The 21,104-nt window shown below is 54.0% G+C and overlaps 3 protein-coding genes across 12 annotated transcripts in view; 1 reads left to right on the top strand and 2 right to left on the bottom strand.

The window, feature by feature from the left end:
* Nucleotides 1-723: 723 nt before the first annotated feature.
* On the bottom strand, nucleotides 724-4,708 carry RRAD (RRAD, Ras related glycolysis inhibitor and calcium channel regulator). The gene is made up of 5 exons (XM_055298091.2): nucleotides 4,554-4,708; nucleotides 3,955-4,339; nucleotides 2,875-2,948; nucleotides 2,546-2,750; nucleotides 724-1,392 (listed from the first exon to the last, which is right to left on the bottom strand). Exons 2-5 carry the CDS (start codon nucleotides 4,322-4,324, stop codon nucleotides 1,115-1,117), a joined length of 927 nt encoding a protein of 308 aa, XP_055154066.1. The 5' UTR covers nucleotides 4,325-4,339; nucleotides 4,554-4,708; the 3' UTR covers nucleotides 724-1,114.
* A 7,122-nt stretch (nucleotides 4,709-11,830) lies between these two features.
* CIAO2B (cytosolic iron-sulfur assembly component 2B) lies at nucleotides 11,831-14,460 on the bottom strand. 2 transcript variants are annotated; one of them, XM_055298203.2, is made up of 5 exons: nucleotides 14,312-14,460; nucleotides 14,076-14,155; nucleotides 13,706-13,831; nucleotides 12,549-12,594; nucleotides 11,831-12,069 (listed from the first exon to the last, which is right to left on the bottom strand). In XM_055298203.2, exons 1-5 carry the CDS (start codon nucleotides 14,451-14,453, stop codon nucleotides 11,972-11,974), a joined length of 492 nt encoding a protein of 163 aa, XP_055154178.1. In that variant the 5' UTR covers nucleotides 14,454-14,460; the 3' UTR covers nucleotides 11,831-11,971. The 2 variants fall into 2 exon arrangements, with proteins under 2 accessions (XP_055154178.1, XP_063467878.1); XM_063611808.1 differs by having other exon boundaries at nucleotides 11,831-12,594.
* Nucleotides 14,461-14,542: 82 nt separating this feature from the next.
* Nucleotides 14,543-21,104, top strand: part of LOC129492859 (cocaine esterase-like) — a 21,271-nt gene continuing 14,709 nt past the window's right edge. For 3 of the 9 annotated variants that reach the window (XR_008660980.2, XM_055298199.2, XM_063611759.1), the window contains exons 1-3: nucleotides 14,894-15,001; nucleotides 15,369-15,802; nucleotides 20,743-20,947. Coding sequence is in view for 7 of the 9 variants with exons in the window: in XM_055298199.2 (XP_055154174.1) it covers nucleotides 14,955-15,001; nucleotides 15,369-15,802; nucleotides 20,743-20,947 (686 nt within the window). In the remaining 2 variants the exon portion in view is untranslated. Of the gene's footprint in view, nucleotides 15,002-15,035; nucleotides 15,803-20,742; nucleotides 20,948-21,104 lie in introns of those variants that run through there. The other 6 variants (XM_063611762.1, XM_063611761.1, XM_063611758.1 and 3 more) reach the window with 5 other exon arrangements.

Raw genomic sequence — 21,104 nt, 5'->3', positions numbered from 1 at the left:
CCATGGGCATGGGTGGGCAGGGAGACAGGTGCATCCCTAAACATAAGCATGAGTACATCTTCCTATACAAATGCAAGACCTCTCATTCCAGGCAGGGCGGGCTCCCGGCAGCTGTTCCCACCAAAACTGACTTAGCCAATGCTGAGCATGGAATGTTCTGGCCTGGATACTCATGGTAGAGAGAACAGTGAGGGCCTCCTCAGTAGCTCAACCCCAGCGAAGAGGTGGAGGAGCCATGTGGAGCTGTGTGTGCCTTCACAAACCACCCCTCCGAGGTCTCTATCCCCAACCTCAGCTGATTCCAGCCCCTCAAGAGGGAACAGGGCAGAAATACCAGCTGTGGAGCCAGATCCTGCCTGGTTGTGAGACCCAGGGTTCCTGCCTGGTTGTGAGACCCAGGGCAGAATGTGCCCCCTTGAGCAGCCTCAGTTTCCCTTTATGGACAGTGAGGTGATTGAACCCTCAATCAGTTGGGCAACGCCAGGCCCCAGTGCAGAAAGAGAAGAATCTGGATAACAGGGACTGGGAGGGGTTTGTGTCTCCTGCTCCTTGAACTCCTAACCAGACCCGATGCCCATCCCAGCTGGCTATATCCGGACCCTCACATTAACACATCATGGCCACACACTAGGGTGGGGCAGCGAGCCCCCACCCCTCAACTTCAGAAATCCTTCCAGCTCCTGAAGCGCCCAGATAGGAAGAAAGAGAGTCAACAGCCATGACTATCAGGAAATAGCCTTTATTACAAAAATCTGCATGTAAACAAATAGCCACCGCACTGAACAGCCTCCCTCCAGGGCAGGCACACCCGGGCTGTGAAAAAAGGCAGAGTCCTCTCCCGGCACACAGGCCTGCCCCGCGGCTGCGCTGCGGCTTCTTGGGACACATATGAGCCTGCGCATGCATCTCTGTGGGCCCAACCCTCATTGGCCCCTGGGAGCCACCTCTCAGGGCAGCACTGTCTATCTGTCCATGACCATGAGGTTGGGGGTGCCCGGCTGGCAGCTCCGAGGGACCCAGAGTCTGAGCCTGCTCTGAGGCACCTGGGGCAGTTGGCTGGGCCAGCCCACCAACCCTTCCGTTCGTCTCCCACCACAGTGGGAGCGGGTGGGACCTAGAGAACCGAGAGGTCGTGGCAGGACTTGGACTTGGCGCGAAAGGCCATCTTGCGGCTGTTACGAGCTACGATGCGGCCCAAGAAGCGCTTCGCCTTTTTGCCAAGGCTCTCTCGCCTCCGGGTGCCTGCTTGCCGTCGCGCGTTGGCCTCTTTGCTGTCCCTGCGCAGGCGTATCTGGCGCACGACACCTTCAAACAGCGCCTGGACATTGTGGTGCAATGCCGCTGATGTCTCAATGAACTTGCAGTCAAAGACCACCGCGCAGGCCCGGCCCTCTGTGTGGGTGGGGAAAGGCAGGCACCAGTAAACAAAGGGTGGGTGAGGGAGGAGCCCCCTCCAACACTGGCCACCCATGGAAGCTGCCACTCGAGAATTTGCAAGGTCCTCCCCGAAAACACAGAGACCCCAGCTCCTGTACTGAGGGTACTGGGCACTGCTGTGTCACCCAGTAGGCAGAGTGCCTACGTTTAAGGAGCCCCTAAAACAGTGGCCCTCAAAAGGAGATCCACTTATTGAAATAATTTGAAGCCTGATATTTAAACAAAGTACGATAGTAGTAAACACAGGAAAATGAGAACTATGTTGGACAACTTAGTATCTTATATTATTTTTCTGAGACGGAGTCTCGCTATCTCCCAGGCTGGAGTGCAGTGGCACAATCTCGGCTCACTGCAATCTCCGCCTGGGAACGCCTCCTGCGTTCACGCCATTCTCCTGCCTCAGCCTCCCGAGTAGCTGGGACTACAGGCGCCTGCCACCATGCCGGGCTAATTTTTTGTATTTTTAGTAGAGACGGGGTTTCACCGTGCTAGCCAAGATGGTCTCAATCTCCTGACCTCGTGATCTGCCCGCCTCGGCCTCCCAAAGTGCTGGAATTACAGGCGTGAGCCATCCCCCGGCCCGCGCCCGGCACAACTTAGTATTTTTTAATTCGAGATTATATCACGATGAATGATCCAGTGGACTGGGGTTGCGGGGGCAAGATCACCAAGTCACTGCTGGGTTCCTCTGAGGGGCTCAGTACTGGGGACCACAGAAAAGGATGCTGAGGCCAAGTGGGAAGGGTCTTCCCCGGGGCCAAGTCTACTCTAAGAATGGCCCAGACCTAGGACACAGGCTCTGATCTCCTGGCCTGTTCCCCTACACTCTCTTCCACCCACTTACCCCCCAACCAGCCAGGCCAGGACCTAGAGGGGCAGGAGAGGAGGGCCCTGTGGTCCCCAGCTCCCCTATCAGATTTGGTTCTTTCCCCAGCCCTCTGGGGCCTTCCGGAGCCCTGCGAGCAGGCACCGGCTGTCTCCCATTTCCCTCCCCGCCAGTTTTCTTTCTGAACATTTTTAGCCTCTGATGATTGCCGGGGACTCAAGCTGAGCCAAGACTGCCTGGATCAAGGGTGCTCCCTCCCCCTGCAACCTGCCGCCTACTCACCATCCACTGAGACCTCACGAGAGCGCACCAGGTCACTCTTGTTGCCCACAAGGATGATAGGCACATCATCTGTTTGCCGTGCACGCCGCAGCTGGACTCGCAGTTCTGAGGCCTTCTCGAAGCTGCCCTTGTCCGTCACTGAGTACACGATGACATAGGCATCCCCCATGGCCATGCAGTGGCCGGGCAACCAGCGGCCCCCGTCCTGGGGAACACACACACACATCTGCCCAACAGTCCTCATGCCCCCGACACGAGCCTGGCACTCCCAGACCCCTAACCCAACTCACTCCTCCCTCCCCTGCCCTGGGTCTCAGCCTGCACCCTACCTGCTCCCAAATGTCGTAGACCATAAGTGATGCCTCTTCTCCGTCCACCACAATGGAGCGATCATAGGTGTGCCCTAGGCAGGAGGCCAGTAGACAGGTTACCAGCTGACTGTCAAAGCCCCTGCTGCCAGGTTTCCTGTTCTGGCCACACCCTCCAACTCCTCCCCAGAGCCCTCCTTACCCTCCACTCCACTTGCAGATGCTGGTATGTGGCAACAGCAGTGCCAGGCAGGGAAGTGGGGGCTGGAGGGCATGGTGTGCCTGACCTCCACCCACATGCCCCCCAAGCTAGCAATGTCCCAGGTGGCCGCTTCAATGCCCCCTGCCCTTCTGCTTCCTGGGTCCCAAGATGGCTCTGACCCAGTGGCCTGAGTTAGAATAGTGACTGTCCTGCTCCCTGGGGACCTTGGCCACCTAGGGCTCCTCTCTTACAGGAGAAACTCTGGTTAGAAACTCTGACCTGTCCCTGATAGGCAGGGAGGGATGTCCGGTCGCATCCCACAGAGTAGCCATATCTATGCCCTGGCCTTCTACTCTGGGCATTTCTTCCCTACCAAAGGCTGGGGGGTGTCCCTTCTTCTTTCCTTTCCCCATTTATGAAATGGTTAGGTAGAGGCATGATTCCGAAAGCGCCAATAGAATTCCACACTATTGGCCAGGCGCGGTGGCTCACGCCTGTAATCCCAGCACTTTGGGAAGCCGAGGTGGGCGGATCACGAGGTCAGAAGTTCGAGACCAGCCTGGCCAACATGGTGAAACCCCCATCTCTGCTAAAAACACAAATATTAGCCGGGTGGGGTGGTGGGCGCCTGTAATCCTAGCTACTCTGGAGGCTGAGGCAGAAGAATCCCTTGAAACCTGAAGGCGGAGATTGCAGTGAGCCTAGATCGAAGCCACTGCACTCCAGCCTGGGCGAAAGAGTGAAACTCCATCTCAAAATAATAATAATAATAATAATAACAACAACAATAACAATGATAATAACAATAATTCCACGGTACTTGCGGCTTTGAGTCCCGGTCTCAGCCCCTAGTCCTAGCCCCCGGATCGCCCCTCCCTTGAACAGCTGGGTCCCCTCACCTGCTGCCTCTGCCTCAGGACCGTCCTCCACACCACCGAAGATGCGCGCCAGGGCGCTCTTGCCCACGCCAGGCGCCCCCAGTAGCAGCACCTTGTAAACGCTCTCGTCTGAGTCGCTGCCCGCTGAGCTGAGCGAGTCCTCGGAGTCCTCGGGCCAGTCCAGTCTGGGACCCTGGGTCCCCGTCCCGGCCGCGGCCGCCGCCAGGGCACCGGGGGCCAGCGCCGCCTGCAGGTCGCGCTCGTCCACCGGCATGCTGCGGCGGTGCAGCGGCGGCGCGGGGCCCCAGGGTGTGCTGCCCCGACGGCGCTCGCGCTCCTGGCCCCCGCCGCGGCTCCCGCCCGCTCCGCTGCCGCCGCCGTTCAGGGTCATCGCGTCCGGGGCCGTCTAGGGGATCAGGAACCCGGGTGGCTGTGTAAGCCGCGAGGGAGGCGGGACCCGGGGCGCACCTGCCCAACCTGGAGTCAGAGGGGATGCTCCGGCCGAGGTCCCGCCGCAGCCCTCCCCCAGCCCCGAGGTCGCGGAGCCCTCACCCGGGACCCCTCCGGACCTGACGCATCCATCTGCAGCTGCCCCGACCCCGCTCCTCCGGGACACTCACCCACTCGCACAGAGACACGCTCAGGACTAGGATCGGGATTAGGATGCCACCCACTCGTAGTCCGGACTCGGACTCTCGGGTTTCCGCCGCCGCTGCTGCGGCAGCCACCGCCTTCTCAGCCCGCACTGGGCTCTGGCTCCAGAGCCACCTATTTAAGCCTCCACCCGCCCCCGCTCCCGCCCCCGGTCCACGCTGCTGCGGGGGCTGACGTGTCTGTCCACCCCCACCAGGGGAATCCCCCACCTCCTCCTCGGACCTCACACCCCCGACACCCCGCCCTACCCGCCAGGGGAGTAGCGGTAGCTGTCTGGGAATAGAGGGGCTGACCGGTAGGCGAGGTCCGGGGCTGTGTGTGTGTGTGTGTGTGTGTGTGTGAGAAGGAGAGAGAGAGCGAGGTGGCTGGGGGAGTGCGTGATGGGGAGGCAGGCAGCGGGGTAAACTCAACCAGCCAAGAGCAGCAACTGCCCTCTGGAGAAGAATTCGGTCTGGCCCCGTGAGAGTGAATTCTCCCTTCCCTCTCCCCAAGTCCCGGTTCGTCCTCTTAGCAAGTAAACTAGTTACAGGCTGGACAGAGATCCCCCTTCTCTGCCCATGACACCCACTCCCCATAGGCTCAGGTCTGAGCTAGAATTTAGGGGGTGTCCTAAATTCACACAAAATCCTTTCCACTCCCTCCCCATCCTGGAGTTGAAGATTCTCCCTAATGAGCCTACCCTTCAGTGTGAGGGTTGGTGTCACCCCATGAGCCCCTGGGGGCCCTAAGAGGGCTGCTGGGGGTGGGGGCAGCTCTGACAGTGTTGCAGGTGGAGATGCCTGCTTGAATCCCGGGGAGGAAACCCCAGCCCAGAAGAGGCAAGGGATTAAACTCAGCCCCCATCCCACCTCCCAGCACCCACCAGGCAGCTGCCAGCAACTCTGCTAAAAATAAATAATCTGCCCCAGCCCTGGCCCTGGCCCTGGTTATTCTGCTCCCGGACTGGAAGTTGCCCAGAGTTGGGGAAATCCAGGCCAGTGGGTGTTGAATGCCAGCAGGAGCCAGCCACTTTGAGTCGTCAAGGTCTCCCTTCTTCCCTCTAGCTGCAGGCTGAGCCAGCCACCCAGGGCACATCCAGGGCCTAGAGGTTCAGGCCCACACCCAAGAGGGGCATAAACACAGGGTGTGGTCAAGGCATGAGGAGTGTCTTAGCTCCCTGCTCATCTCTCAGGGGTGTGAGGGCTGCAGGTCAGGCTGTGAGGTATTTTGTGACAGGGACCTGCTATCAGACTGTGACATCTGATTGTGACAAGTGTGGTGGGGGTGGGAGGGCATCCATTTGGGGCTCAGGTGACATCACAGATGGATGGACCCTGGTGGGTTGTAGTAGGTTGTCATGGAGACCTGGGCCAGGCTCTTTGGCTGCTGCATCAGTTTCCTTGGCAACGCCTAAGAAGGCCTTGGATTGAGGAGGACCTGGCTCGGTAAGATTAGGGCCCTCTTGTCCTTGAGGTCTCCAAAGTAGGCAAAAGCTGGGCTGAGGGGTGGCCTGCCCATGGTCCTAGGGGATCTTGGAGGCCTGAGCATCCCCATGCTGGTTCTGGCTTCCTGAATGAACTCCAGTGGGAAGAGGGAGTTATGGGCAGAGCCTCCCATTAGCAGACAAGTCTAAAGAGCCAGCACACACTTCCCATGAGGAATCCTGGCTGGGCTGCCTGTGCCCCCTCCAACCCCACGATTGTGCCACTGGAAAGAGCCCCTAGGTGTCTGGCAGAGGGCGAGGGTTGGGGGGTAGCTGTGGCCCTTCCCAGCAGGGGGCCATGCAAAGAAGGAGGGCTGGGTTTCCCCTCTGGCAATCTGAGCTCTTGACCTCAGCAGTGTTTCTTCATTGCCAAGGGAACTGCATCCACAAAGGGCCACTCAAGCCCCAGGCATGCCAGTGGCTGCTCCAACAGGCCAGAGACGCTCACCACAAGCTAGATATGGCCAGGGGCCCCAGGGATTAACACCAGGACACGACCTTGAGACACCCCCACTCCCATCACCTGGTCCTCCCAGCTCTCTGGGCTGAGCATGGCTGCCCAGGAGGAATAAACTGAGGCCAGAACCACTCCTAGGTCCACCCGGGCTTCAGATCCCAGCTGTGCTCCTTGCTAGCTGTTTCACCTGTGTCCATTTATCTAGGCTGAGCCTCAGTTTCCCCAGTGTAGAACAGGGATCATCCTTTCCTGACGGTTATTATGAGACAAAACAAACATGAAATGCAGAGGCACAGTAGTTGGCTCAAGTTGGGCACACAGTAATATCTCACTAAGAGCACGTTTATCATCATCATCCTTGGTTGGATGGGGCAGGTTAGGTCAATTTGTGGTCCCTCTCCTGTTTCTGCTCCACTCTCTCCAGGACGGTGGTCTGTCCAGGAGTGGGGTAGAGGTCTCAGGAACAATGCAGATACCTCTGCCCTAGCCCCATACCCATGTCTCCTCTCTGCAGGACCCCACACTCTTCCCCCACCCTCAGGTGACAAGATGTTGCAGAGGAACTGGGCTGGGCTTCAGTGTCCCCACCCCCTCCTCACACCACAGCCTTCAGGCCCCAGGGCCTCTGCTGTGTTCTAAGGCCCAATGCATTCATTCATTCCGCAGTCCTGTACTAAATGCCTACTGTGTGCCAGGCCCTTGTGCTGGGGGCAGGATGATGAGCAAAAATAGACATGGCTGGGCATGTTCATACATGTCATCTAATCCCTGGGTCAAACTCAAGCTATGATTTGTTGTTCCCATTTTGTAGACATGGTAACCAAGGCCTGAGGGGTCACAGGCCAGAAACAGCAGAGCCAGACATACCTGGTGGAGGGTTTCAGGAACCTCAAACTTCACCACCCCCTGTACCCGTGTCCTCAGATAGCATCTGGGGTTCCAGAAAGTTCCCTGGGCACTGGCCCAGGATGCACAGATGGTGGCCCTGCAGGCAGCCAGGGGCCAGGCACTGATGAGTCAAGAGTGACAAGAGAACTATCTGATACATCAGCTGTGGCATGAGCAGTTTGGTGTCCCTTACCCACCATGGCCTGGCTGCCAGGAAGGCCAGCCAAATGACTCAACCACACCTGCCGCCCCCATGACTCCCTTTGTCCCCAGCTCAACACAGACGCCATGGCCACCTCAGACAGGGACTGTCAGGCAGAAGGTACACACATAGCAGGGTGAGGCCTTCAGCTTGGGAAGGCTCCCCGGGGCTCAGCTGCTCACCCTGCCTCTCTGGAGCCCTCAGCTTCCTCATCTGTGCGGGATACAGTGCCTAGATCATCAGAGCTAGGCCTAGACCCATTTAAATCTCCCAAAAGCAGTCCCAAGTGGTTGCCATGACTATCCCCCTATCACAGATGAAGCAGCTCTGGGCAATAGGGGCTGATGGCTTCACCTCTCTGATCTTAGGTAGCCAGATCTAGCACCTCCTCTTGGTCATTAGGTGGTGAGGCCACTCCCTCCTAAGAGTGAGCCGAGTGGGGGCAATAGGAGTTGGGATTCAGGATGGGCTTAGCCCCTTCTGTAGGCAGCGGCGCCCCCTGCCAGCTGCACAGCACCTATCAAGCTGCTCAGGGCCTCCTTTACTTCCTAGCCAGAAGTCTTTTTTTATTTTGAGACAGGGTCTTGCTCTGTCACCCAGGATGGAGTGCAGTGGCACAATAGCTCACTGCAGCCTCAACCTCCTGGGCTCAAGTGATCCTCCCACCTCCACCTCCCAAGTAGCTGGAACCACAGGCATGCACCACCATTCCCCACTAATTACACACAAAAATTTTAGAGACAGGATCTTGCTATGTTGCCCAGGCTTGCCTCAAACTGCTGGGCTCAGGCGATCCTCTCACATCAGCCTCCCAAAATGCTGGGCTCAGGCGATCCTCTCACATCAGCCTCCCAAAATGCTGGGATTACAAGCGTGAGCCACCGTGCCCGGCTAGACGTATTGAGAAGTAAATTAGAGGCCGGGAGCGGTGGCTCACGCTTGTAATCCCAGCACTTTAGGAGGCCGAGGCGGGCGGATCATGAGGTCAGGAGATTGAGACCACGGTGAAACCCCATCTCTACTAAAAATACAAAAAAAATTAGCCAGGCGTGGTGGCAGGCGCCTGTAGTCCCAGCTACTAGGAGAGGCTGAGGCAGGAGAATGGCGTGAATCCGGGAGGCGGAGCTTGCAGTGAGCCGAGATTGCGCCACTGCACTCCAGCCTGGGTGACAGAGCGAGACTCCGTCTCAAAAAAAAAAAAAAAAAAAAAAAAAGAGAAGCAAATTAGAGTTGTTCCTTGGTATCCACAGGGGATTGGTTCCAGGATCCCCATGAATCCCAAAATCCATGAATACTTAACTCCTTTTCATATTTTTTTTACTTTATTTTTTAAATTCAACTTCAGTGGCTGAGATCAAGTCTCTTATATAAAATGGCATAGTATCTGCATTTAACCTCTGCACATTCTTCCATATATTTTAAGTCATCTCCAGATTACTACTGTAATACCTAATACAATGTAAATGCTATGGAAGTTGTTGTTAGACTGCATTGGTTAGGGAATAACAAGAAAAAAAATTTGTACATGTCTAGTACAGATACAGTCATCCTAGGCCTAACTACATTTTCGATCCTCAGTGGGTTGTACCCATGGATGTAGAACCCATGCATAATGACTACATTTATTCTAGAAGCCCATTTCCTGTCCAAAAATTGGGGATAAAGAATAGCAAGCTAGGTGCGATGGCACACGCCTATAGTCCCAAGTATTCAGGAGGCTGAGGCAAGAGAATCCCTGGAACCCAGGCATTCGAGGCTGTAGTGTGCTATAATCATACTTATGGATAGCCACCGTACTCCAGCCTGGGCAACATAGCGAGATCCTGTGTCTCAAAAAAAAAAAAAAGAGAGAGAGAGAGGATAGCAATTGCTGCATAGGGCTGGATGGAGAACTAACTAGATAGTAAGTGTAAAGCCCTCGGCTGAATTCCATTCTTAGGATAGGCTCAATGCTGTCAGCAGGCCCTCAAGAACAGATCTGCAAAATGGCCAGGATCCCTACTGAGGTTTCTCTGCCCACAATCACATCTGGGCCTCAGTAGGGATGAGGTGGGGTTGGGCACTGCTTCTTAATATTGCCATTTATCCTCAGAGAATGAGACTAAGGCAGGAAGGATGTTCCCCTGGGAAAGTGATCCTAACCGGCTAAGCCAAGGTCTAAGCCCTACAGTCTGTCCAAATGCAATCTGGGCACAGGGCCAAGGGGAGGCAGAGGCCTTAGACCCGAGCACATCACTTCACGGTGCTGAGCTTCCCTCTTACTCAACACTGGGGGTGACACACGCCTTTGGGAGGGCTGATTGAGAGGGTGCCTCAGGTTCCCTTCAACAGAGAAGTCTGATGTCACTGCCCTTACCAGGGACCAGATGGCCATCACTAACAGCAGCAAAAGCTGGCATCACACACCTACTAGTGGGTTTATAAAATATATATGCCACTCCTGGGCAGGGTTTTCATCAAAAAGCTCAAACCTGGACTCATTGAGGCCTTTAGATCAATTTCCAGTTACAGGCAACACATATCAGGAACAAATCAGACTGCAGGACTGGGACTTCTCTGAACTTTTCCAAAAAATCACTGTGAAAAAAGACAAAGGGCCGGGCATGGTGTTCACACCTGTAATCCCAGCACTTTGTGAGGCTTGAGCCTGGGAGTTTGAGACCAGCTTAGGCAACATAGGGAGACCCAGTCTCTACAAAAAATTAAAAAATTAGCCTGGCATGGTAGCACACGCCTGTAGTCCCAGCTACTCGGGAGACTGAGGCAAGAGGATCACTTGGGCCTAGGAGGTTGAGGCTACAGTGAGCTCTGATCATATCGCTGCACTCCAGCCTGGGTGGCAGAGCAATACACTACCTCTTAACAAAATGTTTTTTTGAATTAAAAAAACTGAAAAACAGCCAGGCGCGGTGGCTCACGCTTGTAATCCCAGCACTTTGGGAGGCCGAGGCGGGCGGATCCCGAGGTCAGGAGATCAAGACCACGGTGAAACCCCGTCTCTACTAAAAATACAAAAAAATTAGCCAGGCTTGGTGGCGGGCGCCTGTAGTCCCAGCTACTCGGAGAGGCTGAGGCAGGAGAATGGCGTGAACCTGGGAGGTGGAGCTTGCAGTGAGCCGAGATTGCGCCACTGCACTCCAGCCTGGGCAACAGAGCGAGACTCCATCTCAAAAAAAAACAAAAAAAACCTGAAAAACAGCTAGGTGTGATACTCAAGCCTATAATCCCGGTGCTTTGGCAAACCAGGTGAGAGAATTGCTTGAGGACAAGAATTCGAGACCAGGCTGGGCAACACAGCAAGGCCTCATCTCTACCCAAAAAAATAAAAAATAAAAATAAATAAATAAATAAATAAATTTTTTTAAAAATTGGGCTGGTTAGGGTGGCTCATACTTGTAATCCCAACATTTTGGGAGGATGAGGCAGGAGGATCACTTAAGCCCAGGAGCTAGAGACCAGCCTGGGCAACCTAGGAGACCCTGTCTCTACAAGAAAATTAAAAATTAGCCAGGCATGGTGGTGCATGCCTGCAGTCCCAGCTATTCGGGAGGCTGAAGTGGGAGGATCCCTTGAACCCAGGAAGTCAAGGCTGCAGAAAGGTATAATTGTGCCACTGTATTCCAGCCTGGGCAACAGAGCAAGACTCTGTCCCCTCGAAGAAAAAAAATTTGGCCAGGAATGGTGGTGTATGCCTGTAATCCAAGCTACTTGGGAGGCCAAGGCTGGAGGATTGCTTGAACCCAGGAGTTGGAGGCTGCAGTGAGCTACAATCTTGCCACTGCTCCTAGGCCTGGGCAATAGGGTAAGACCTTGTCTCAAAAACAAAACAAAAACAACTATGAATGACACATTAGGGAAATCCAGATATGCCTGGGTATTAGATGGTATTGAGGAACTGTTCATTTTCTGATCAGATAAAAGTATTGTGGCTATACAGGCTTATATTGACTATAGGGGCTGCAGTACTTCAAAGTGAAGAGTCAAGTCTCTGCAGCTTACTTAATGATATTTACATATGCACACATAAATAAGACCAGTGTTGCAATATGTCAACAACTGTTGACTCTAGTGGTGGTGGTGGGCATACAGGCACATTCGTACACTACTCTTTCCATTTTGATTTTATTTTACGAAAAGTTGCAAGTACACCACCCTTCAGAGGCACTTACTACCACCATCCCCCCTCAAACTCCAAATGACTCCACCAAGATGAAAGACACCAAGGCACGCTGGGAACTGAATATAAATTAACTTTATTACAAAAAACAAAATGTTAGTTTCTCATTGTGAGTGACTCAAGAAAACAAGGGTAAGAGCCCTGGCAGGAGCTGGGACCAGGATAACAGTATGCAGGCTGAGGGGCCAAAGGCCAGGCTCAGGAGCGGGCTGACAGGCACTGATTCACAACCTCCAGGAGGTGGGTATTCTCCAGGGCAGCTGCCACCCGCTCTTTATCTGCAAGTTGCTTGTTCACTAGGTGGGACGGAGGGTGTGAGGAAGGCAGAGTCAAAGCTAGGCTCTGGCCAGAGTGCTAGCCAGCCCTACCTCTGAACCTCTGTATAGGATCTGTCCCCCACAGCAACAGAGACCTCCTGTCACCTCCTTCCCAGGACCCCACATCTTGATCAGGCTACTTCAACCACGTGAGCCCACCTAATCTGCCTTGTTAGGATCCCTCCCCCTGGCTGCCTCCTGAGCTGCTGAAGCGTGACACACTCTGGTCCTGTATATTTGGTGAGAGGGGATTTGGGAGAAGAGGACATGGTAAGCACAGGAGAGTCTTGTCAGGCCAGCTTTGGTTTAGGTTATAACCTACACTGAGGAGTCTCTGGCAATTTCACTCATGCAGTTACCCATCCCCAGTCTTGCCCATAGACTCCTGTGCAAGGGGGAAGCCTCAGACTGCTTAGGGGGTGCCCGGGCCAACACCCTCACCACCAGTCCACACTTACCTGCATGCTCTGAGGCATGGGTCCCCGGAGTAATGTGCACGTCCATCTGGGAGGGAGATAACCAGGGCCTGACCACCCACCCACCAACCCACACTTTTCCCTGCAGCCCCCAGACCCTCAGGCACCATTTCCAGCTGATCCTTCCTCCTAATCATGCCTTTGGACTCTGGCCCTTCCGTTACACCCCAAACCCATCCACAAGTATTCCAATTCTTTTTTTTTTTTTTTTTTCTTTTTTTTTTTTTTTTGAGACGGAGTCTTGCTCTGTCTCCCAGGCGGGAGTGCAATGGCGCGATCTCGGCTCACTGCAAGCTCCGCCTCCTGGGTTCATGCCATTCTCCTGCCTCAGCCTCCCGAGTAGCTGGGACTACAGGCGCCTGCCAACACGTCCGGCTAATTTTTTGTATTTTTAGTAGAGATGGGGTTTCACTGTGTTAGCCAGGATGGTCTCGATCTCCTGACCTCGTGATCCGCCCACCTCGGCCTCCCAAAGTGCTGGGATTACAGGCTTGAGCCACCGCGCCCGGCCTTTTTTTTTTTTTTTTTTTCAAGACTGAGTCTTGCTCTGTTGCCCAGGCTGGAGTACAGTAGAGTGATCTTGGCTCACTGCAACCTCTGTCTCCCAGGTTCAATTTGATTCTCCTTCCTCAGCCACCCGTGTAGCTGGGACCACAGGCACATGCCACCACCCCCCGCTAATTTTTGTATTTTTAGTAGAGATGAGGTTTCACCATGTTGGCCAGGCTGGTCTCCAACTCCTAACCTCAGGTGATCCACCTGCCTCAGCCTCCCAAAGTGCTGGGATTACAGGCGTGAGCCACCGCGCCCGGCCCTAGCTATTCCAATTCTGTCCAAAGAACTGGCCCACTACTGCTGACTTAAAGTGCTGCCTGTGCTCCACCCCTGGTCCAAACCCATCTGCCGCTCCCTGCTGCCCTTCCTGCCACACTCTTCAATACTTTTCTCCACTTTCCAGCTCAGATCTTTATTCTTGTCACATCGACTTGGAAAGCTTCCTCCCAGTTTCCTCTCTGCTAATGGGGATCCTTCCAGGCCCCACTCTGATGTCCTCTCCATGTTCATGCTCTCCCAGTCCCCATCCTCAGCAGTAGACCCTCAATGCCTGGTCCCACTCCCGGGGCTCAGCTCCAACTTACCTTGAAACGCTGAGGAAGGGAGCGCAGAAGCTTGACCTTGATGGACAGGCCAATAAGGGTGGCCATGCTGCAGTGCGGAATGGTTGGTGTGAAGGCCACAGCCACTGTACTCTCGGGGTCGCTAACCTGGTTGTGGAGGGGAGATGTCAAGAGTCAACCACCCTCAGCCCAAAGCCCCTCTTCTTAGTTTGTTGCTTTGGGCAAATCACCCAACTTCTATGGGCCTCCGTTTCAACACCCATAAAATAGGCACAATCTCCCTTCCCTAAGATACCCTTCAGTGTTCGTGAGCGTAGAGCACGCCAGCTCCTGGTGCACAGAAACCTTTCTGACTCTCTGGAACAACTCGCTCCCCTCGGAAGTGACTCACCTGAACCCGCACCTGCTCTACTACGTTCAACTCCTCTAGCGTCAGTGGATGCTCCGGGTCATTGATGGAGCGAATCAGATGTGGGAAGTGAAGGAAAAGGGACTCTACGCCCTTGCCCACTCAGAACCCTCTGTCAGGAACGCCCTGCTGGGATGCGGCTCCACCAGCTGCTCGACATCACTGCTCCCCGCACCGCAAGCCCCCGGAACCCGCCCGCGCCCAGCAGCGGCGGATATCGAAGATCTCGCGTGCGTCGATGCTGTCGGGAACCTGCTCGTCCTCCTCGCCCGCCGTCACGGGCCGCTCCCCAGAGCGCTGGTAGATGAGGGGGTTGGCATTCTCCAGGAGGCCGCCGCTTACCCCGCCGCCGCCTACCATCGCGGAACCACCACAGCCGATCTCAGCAGGCCTGCGCTTCCGCTCCTACCCGCGCACTTCCGGAGAACGGGAAGGGGGCGTGGCGTGGCGACGGGGTCGCGCGAGGGACACGCCGCGTTATGGGTTCTCCGCCTGAGGTGTGAGAGAAGCCGTGACCACGGCGCTGGCTGCTCCGACTCGGGAACATGATGGTCGCTGGAGCAAAGGCGCTGAGAAGGGACCCTGGTGGCGCTGGGTCGTGCGAGCCAGTAGCGGGCTGAAACGTAGAGGCCAGAGCCAGGTCTCAGGGGGCACTAAAGGCGGTCGGAGGTGATCCCCACACCGCTTCCTCCTGGAAGTCAGGCTGGCCGGGAGCTCCCGTATCCAGGACGGTTGGTCGCCTCTGGCCTGGCAGGGCTCCTAGTGTCTCGGGACCTCCCGGTGACGCGCCTGCGTCCCCTGCTGCACCATAGGCCCAGGAGTACGGCGTACCCATCGCTCGGACCGGCAGGCGCTCGTGAAATGTTTGTCAAGTGGATAAATGACCATGGCCGTGGTCTCCGCGGGAGGTGAGGAAACTGAAAGCCACCAAGGCAAAGGGGGGCGGTCCTTAAGAAGTGCCGCGGTCACGTGTACGTTTCAAAAGAAGGGCGTGACTGAGTAGGGAGGGGACCGCGGAGACCTTCAGACTCTGGACTGTAAGGGGATGAGGGGCCGTGAAGGGGAACCCAGGAAACTGAGTCCTGAAAGCAAGGAGGAGCTTCTAGAATGAAGGGCGCCATCACGCCTCCCTGCCTTTGCTCAAGCAGTTCCTTCACCCCGATCAAGTTCTTTCCCATTTCTCCATCTGTGGGGATCCTGAATGTGTACCTCCTCAGAGAAGCCTTCCTGGGGTCTCCAATTCTAGTTTATTGCCCCCTCCTATCGATCCCCCAGCACGCTCATCGGGCCTGTGGACAAGGACAGGTTTGAGGAGAGGATTCCCTGGATCGCGGAGGACTACAGAAGCCGGGCAGCCCCTTCCGAGGATGCCAAAGGGGCCCGGGCAGAGGGGAAGTGGCCGTGCCCGGACCTGCCTGCCACTAGATCCCCACCCACCTATGACTGCTCAGTCCGGCTCTCCTGCCAGACCCACCTTTCCTTGGCCCAAGCTAGCGCACCCCGCCCACTCCCTGCCCAGTCCAAACTCCGAGGCTGGGCAAGGCACTTGATCCACGGCTGGAACGACCTGGGGCAGCCTCTGGGTGAACAGCAGCGTGATCGCCGGCAGCGAACCGAGACCAGCGAGCCGACCATGCGGCTGCACCGACTTCGGGCGCGGCTGAGCGCGGTAGCCTGTGGGCTCCTGCTGCTTCTAGTCCACGGCCAGGGTGAGGCTCCCGCGGAGGGGTGACAGGGACCGGGCTCAGATCTGCCAAATGCTGCGGAGGCAGAACCTGACAGTGCGGGGAGGGAAGGTGCCTGAGAGGTAGGAGCTGGTGGAGATGACAGCGTGGAACTCGTGAGCCCCACGCGACGCCTCCCCGCCACCCAGGGTGGGCTCCTAGAAGCGCAGAAAGGGTCGGGCTGCGGGACACCACGGCGAGGAACCAGCGGAGTACAGGGACCCCAGGAGCGCCGGGACATGCCAGGCCGGGTCGGCAGCCTTGGGCTGGAGTGGGTGAGGTATTGAGGGTGCGGGAATTCAGTCCATTTCCCTCTTACGATTGGGGCTGTAGCCAGTGCTGCCGGCCGGTAATACCAATAACAGCTTCTCGCAGCATCTGGCTCTGAGTGTGTGGCGTCCTTTGCTAGGGGGGCGCTCTGACCCCTCCAAAGGGGCCTCAGACAATGTTAGTGGTCCTTGGGGAACAAAAGCCTCCAGTCCCCAAATCCGAAAACAGATCTAAGATGCTGCAGTGGTTGGGTGCGGTTGGCTCACGCCTGTAATCCCAGCACACTGGAAGGCCAAGTGGGAGAATCGCTTGAGCCCAGGATTTGGAGGCCTGCCTGGGCAACATAGTGAGACTCGGTGTGTACAAAAAATTAGAAGAAATTAGTGGGCTGTGGTGCCTGTGACCTGTAGTCCCAGCTACTTGGGAGGCTGAGGTGGGAGGGTCACTTTAGCAGGGGAGGGTGACCTGTAGTCCCAGCTACTTGGGAGGCTGAGGTGGGAGGTCACTTTAGCAGGGGAGGGTGACCTGTAGTCCCAACTACTTGGGAGGCTGAGGTGGGAGGTCACTTTAGCAGGGGAGGTTGAGGCTGCAGTGAGCCTTCATCCCAGTACTGCACTCCAGCCTGGGTGAAAAAGCAAAAATCTGTCTCAAAAAAAAAAAAAAAGCCAAAAAGCTCGTGGTGTCCCTGACACCATTGACGTCATCCTGGGGAAGGGCACAGCTTGGCTTCCAGGGCAAAGGTGAAGGCTCTGTGTGCCTGCCAGGCTTCTCCAGACCCTTATCAGAAGCTCCAGGAGTGTTTCAGCCTTTGGTCCTCTCACCCGAAACTCTCCTGTGTATGATCTGACTGTCCCTCCCGACCCTTTCCTAATTTAATCTGCCCAGGTGGAGTCCATGCTCCCCCGCCCCATGGTGCACTCCTGCAGGGCTTCCTCCCATGCCTGCCCTTGACCACATTCTAGAATTCACCAGGAGCCCAGGCAGGAAGATCTGCCTGGCCTCACAGATGGCTACCTTTTAAAATACTTTGGGCCAGGCGCAGTGGCTCACACCTGTTATCCCAGCACTTTGAGAGGCAGAGATGGGAGGATCGCTTGAGGCTAGGAGTTAGAGACCAGCTTGGGCAACAAGACTGGTTTCTACCAAAAAAAAAAAAAAAAAAAAAAGTCAGGCATGGTGGCAGACAGCTGTACTCCTAGCCACTCAGGAGGCTGAGGTGGGAGGATCTCAAGCCCAGGAGGTGGAGAGCTGTAATCACACTACTTTACTCCAACCTGGGCAACAGATAGAGACCTTGTCTGACAAATATATATATAAATTTTGGATTGGACCCACATTCAGAAAAAATAATTGACAAGCCATAGGAGGGTACAGGTGATGTGTGCCACACTCTTTTTACCCAACCAGTCCTGGCTTCTCCTCAGGGGCCATCAAAGTCCCCATGGCCCACACTGGAAACTGCTTGTTGACACTGCAGTACACACAGTGCCCAGCAGTTTACACAATAATAGATGTGTGCACTTGTCCTTGATTTTCATCTAAATGGTCATAAACTCACCCACTTTCTGGGGCCAGGATTTTCCACTTTCTAACACGAGGGGTGGCCTCCACACACCCCTACATGGTAGAGCTTCTTCATACTGATTAATGGAAGGGCTTCTCTCAAGGATGAAGCAAGTAATGAATCTCTTTATTACATGAGTTGATGTACCAGGTCTCTAACCAGGGACATTTCAGCAGGTGATGTCCTTTGCTGTAACAAACATCAGGCATCAGTGGCCAGTGGCCACAGAGAATTACCTGGATAGACATCCTCTCCAGCAAGGAATCGTGTGTAGGAGCGTGTTACTGGGGAGAGGAATGGGCCTTTTGACTTGGAGACATTGTTAAAATGTCCTCTCTGGTGTCTGTAAATGTCTACTGACCCTGGCCTCCCCCACACCAGGTGGCATCAAACATATTGATCCATGTTGAACTGACAGGTGTAGGGTGGCATTAGCTCCCTAAGGCTGCTTTCGTTTTTTGACTTTTTTTTTTCTTGAGACAGGGTCTCACTTTGTCACTGAGGCTTAGAGTGCAGTGGTGCCATCTCGAGTTACTGCAACCTCTGCTTCCCAGGTTCAAGAGATTCTCATGCCTCAGCCTCCCAAATACTTGGGTCTACAGGCACGCACCACCATGCCCAGCTAATTTTTGTGTCTTTTGGTAGAGATGGGGTTTCACCATGTTGGCCAGGCTAGTCTTGAACTCCTAACTTCAAGTGATCCACCTGCCTCGGCCTCCCAAAGTGCTGGGATTACAGATGTCAGCCACCACACCTGGCCTGTTTTTTGACTTTTTATTATGGAACTGGGCTCAGATCTTACAGAAAGCAGAACCTGAGATTCCAAAAGGGAAGATGCCAGGCAGGTGGGAGCTAGTGCGAATAACAATAGCAGGTGAACCTCCCTGAGGCACAGAGAGGGTCAAGGCTGCTCGAGGGCTGCACAGCACTAAAGGATGAGCCAAGTCTGAGGTAGAAAGAGTAGTATAACAAATCCAATGTACCCATTGTCCGCCTTCAGCAATGACGAAGATCTTGTTTTTGTTTTAAATCAGCTTTCTCAGGTTGAATATAACCTGGTGTTTTCTGGATGGCCACCTCTCTCTTTCACCATCATTTGAAACAAATCCCAGACGTGATATCATCTGTAAATCTTTCATCATGTCCTACTAAAAGAAAAGGAACATATATATGTATGTGTGTATTTCCACAACATAATATGTTCTCAATTTAATCAAATATATAGTCAAGTGTTCTTTAATATTTATAAATGATACTTGTATTAATACAAGTTTTTAAAAAATAAATCAGGATTAAATAAAGTTCATAATTTGCAAATTGGTAGTTTTTTTTTTTTTTTGAGATGGAGTCTCACTCTGTCACCCAGGCTCACTGCAACATCCATCTCCAGGGTTCAAGGGATCCTCATGCCTCAGCCTCCCAAGTGGCTGGAATTACAGGTACACACCACCACACTTGAGTATTTTTTGTATTTTTAGTAGAGACAGGGTTTCACCATGTTGACCAGGCTGGTTTCGAACTCCTGACCTCAGGGGATCCACCCACCTTGACCTCCCAAAGTGCTGAGATTGCCAGCATAAGCCTCCATGCATGGCCAATTCTCTTGTTTTATACTTAGGAGTAGAATTGCTCAGTCATATGGCAACTCTGTTTAATCTCAGAAAAACTGCCAGACTGTTTTCCAAAGCAGCTGCACCATTTTACCTTCCCACTGGCAATGTATGAAAGTTCCAAGTTTTCCACATCCTTACCAACGCTTATTATCCTCTGTCATTTTTATGTGCTTCTTGAATCTCTTTCAGTCTTCAGATTTACCCTCTGCCTGTCTTTTATTTTCTTTCTAAATTTTGTTGCATGTTGAAGAAACCAGTTTATTTGTTCTGGAGAGGATCCCACCATTCAGGTTTTGCTGATTGCATCCCGGCGGAGTCTTCTTAACTGTTCTTCTGTCTCCTGTCGACCCTGTAACTTGTATTTATATTCTAGAGGCATAATCAGATTTGGGTTTTAGGTTTTATTTTGTTTTGTTTTTTTGGAGGGCTACTTCACATGTGGTGCTGCATACTTCTGATAGAAAATATGTAATGTCTGATTGTCTTGCTTGTTGTGATACCACAAAATAAGTGGTTGACATCACAGTGACAATTCAATGTGCATTTCTCTTACTATAAATGAGATAAAGCTCTCTTTGTTTATTTGAGAGACACTGAATTTGTATCGCTTATTCTGAACATATTCCTATGCTGCTTTTCCTTTTGTGTAGCTGGCATATTCTTTGTTTGTAGAAATTCTGTATCTATTAAGAGGACTGACTTTCTCTGTTAGGTGATTTTCAATTACTTGCTCCCTGCCTGATCCCCACAGCAGATAGGCGGTGTTTTTTTGTTTGTTTGTTTGTTGGTTTTTGAGACAGGTTCTCACTCTGTCACCCAGGCTGGAGTGCAGTGATGCAATCATGGCTCAATGTAGTCTCAACCTCCCAGGCTCATGCAGTCTTCCCACCTCAGCTTGCTAAATAGCTGGGACTACAGGCATGCACCATCATACCCTGCTAATTTATTTTCTTGATTTTGTTTCAGAGACAGAGTTCCACTAGGGTCCCCAGGCCAGGCGCAGTGGTTTTTCTGTCCCAGCCACAGCCATACTTCTCTCTTGTAGCTCTTTTCACCAACATCACTCACAGTTTGGAGGATGCATTCTTTATGTCATTTCTTGCCACCTTGGGCATGACATCCCTGAGGACAGGAACCTTGCCTGCCCAATTCCCACCATCATCCTACTGTCACATGACCTGGCACACAGTTGAAAGGATACTCTAGTCCCATCAAGAACATGTGACCCTTTGTTTGAAGGTCCTAGGGCTGAACGATGATGCCTGGCCCCAAGGAGCCTCAGCCTGGTGGGAAGGAGACAGGCCCAGGAAGGCAGAGCAGGAAGGGAGTGTTACAGGCAGGAAGTTTGTAAAGCCCATGTTTATAGATCAGGATCCCTTGAGCTGAGCTGAGGATGGCAAGGAGGCGGCAATACCAACAGTCTGGGAGGGCAGTCGATTGGTCAAACCCAACCGTGATGTCTGTCTCTCTGCCCACAGGCCAGGACTCTGCCAGTCCCATCCGGACCACACACACGGGGCAGGTGCTGGGGAGTCTTGTCCATGTCAAGGGCGCCGATGCCGGGGTCCATACCTTCCTGGGAATTCCCTTTGCCAAGCCACCTCTAGGTCTGCTGCGATTTGCACCCCCTGAGCCCCCTGAATCTTGGAGTGGTGTGAGGGATGGAACTACCCATCCGGCTGTGTAAGCTCTCCCAGGGGTCCAGGGAACTCCAGGCCCTGGGGCAGGGGTGGGGGTGCTCTGAGCTCAGCTAGGCTGCAGTTGTCATTTCATCTAAACCCCCACAGCCAGTTTTCCTTCTGAGTTTCGTGGATTCCCATGTGCATTTTTCTGATCAGCA

Source organism: Symphalangus syndactylus, chromosome 11 (genome assembly GCF_028878055.3).
Source record: "Symphalangus syndactylus isolate Jambi chromosome 11, NHGRI_mSymSyn1-v2.1_pri, whole genome shotgun sequence".
Lineage (NCBI taxonomy): Eukaryota > Metazoa > Chordata > Mammalia > Primates > Hylobatidae > Symphalangus > Symphalangus syndactylus.
Note: the sequence above shows the minus strand (reverse complement) of the source record. Positions and strands in the feature narration are given on the sequence as shown.

What these genes read in the sequence shown, in the direction of transcription:
- RRAD (XM_055298091.2), bottom strand. Translation starts at nt 4,324, where the DNA reads ATGACCCTGAACGGCGGCGGCAGCGGAGCGGGCGGGAGCCGCGGCGGG. An exon ending in TCTACGACATTTGGGAGCAG is followed by an intron (nt 2,751 to 2,874) that starts GTAGGGTGCAGG and finishes TGTGTTCCCCAG; the next exon opens with GACGGGGGCCGCTGGTTGCC. An exon ending in TCGTGAGGTCTCAGTGGATG is followed by an intron (nt 1,393 to 2,545) that starts GTGAGTAGGCGG and finishes CCACCCACACAG; the next exon opens with AGGGCCGGGCCTGCGCGGTG.
- CIAO2B (XM_063611808.1), bottom strand. Translation starts at nt 14,453, where the DNA reads ATGGTAGGCGGCGGCGGGGTAAGCGGCGGCCTCCTGGAGAATGCCAAC. An exon ending in TAGAGCAGGTGCGGGTTCAG is followed by an intron (nt 13,832 to 14,075) that starts GTGAGTCACTTC and finishes CTCCACAACCAG; the next exon opens with GTTAGCGACCCCGAGAGTAC. An exon ending in CCCTTCCTCAGCGTTTCAAG is followed by an intron (nt 12,595 to 13,705) that starts GTAAGTTGGAGC and finishes TCTCCCTCCCAG; the next exon opens with ATGGACGTGCACATTACTCC.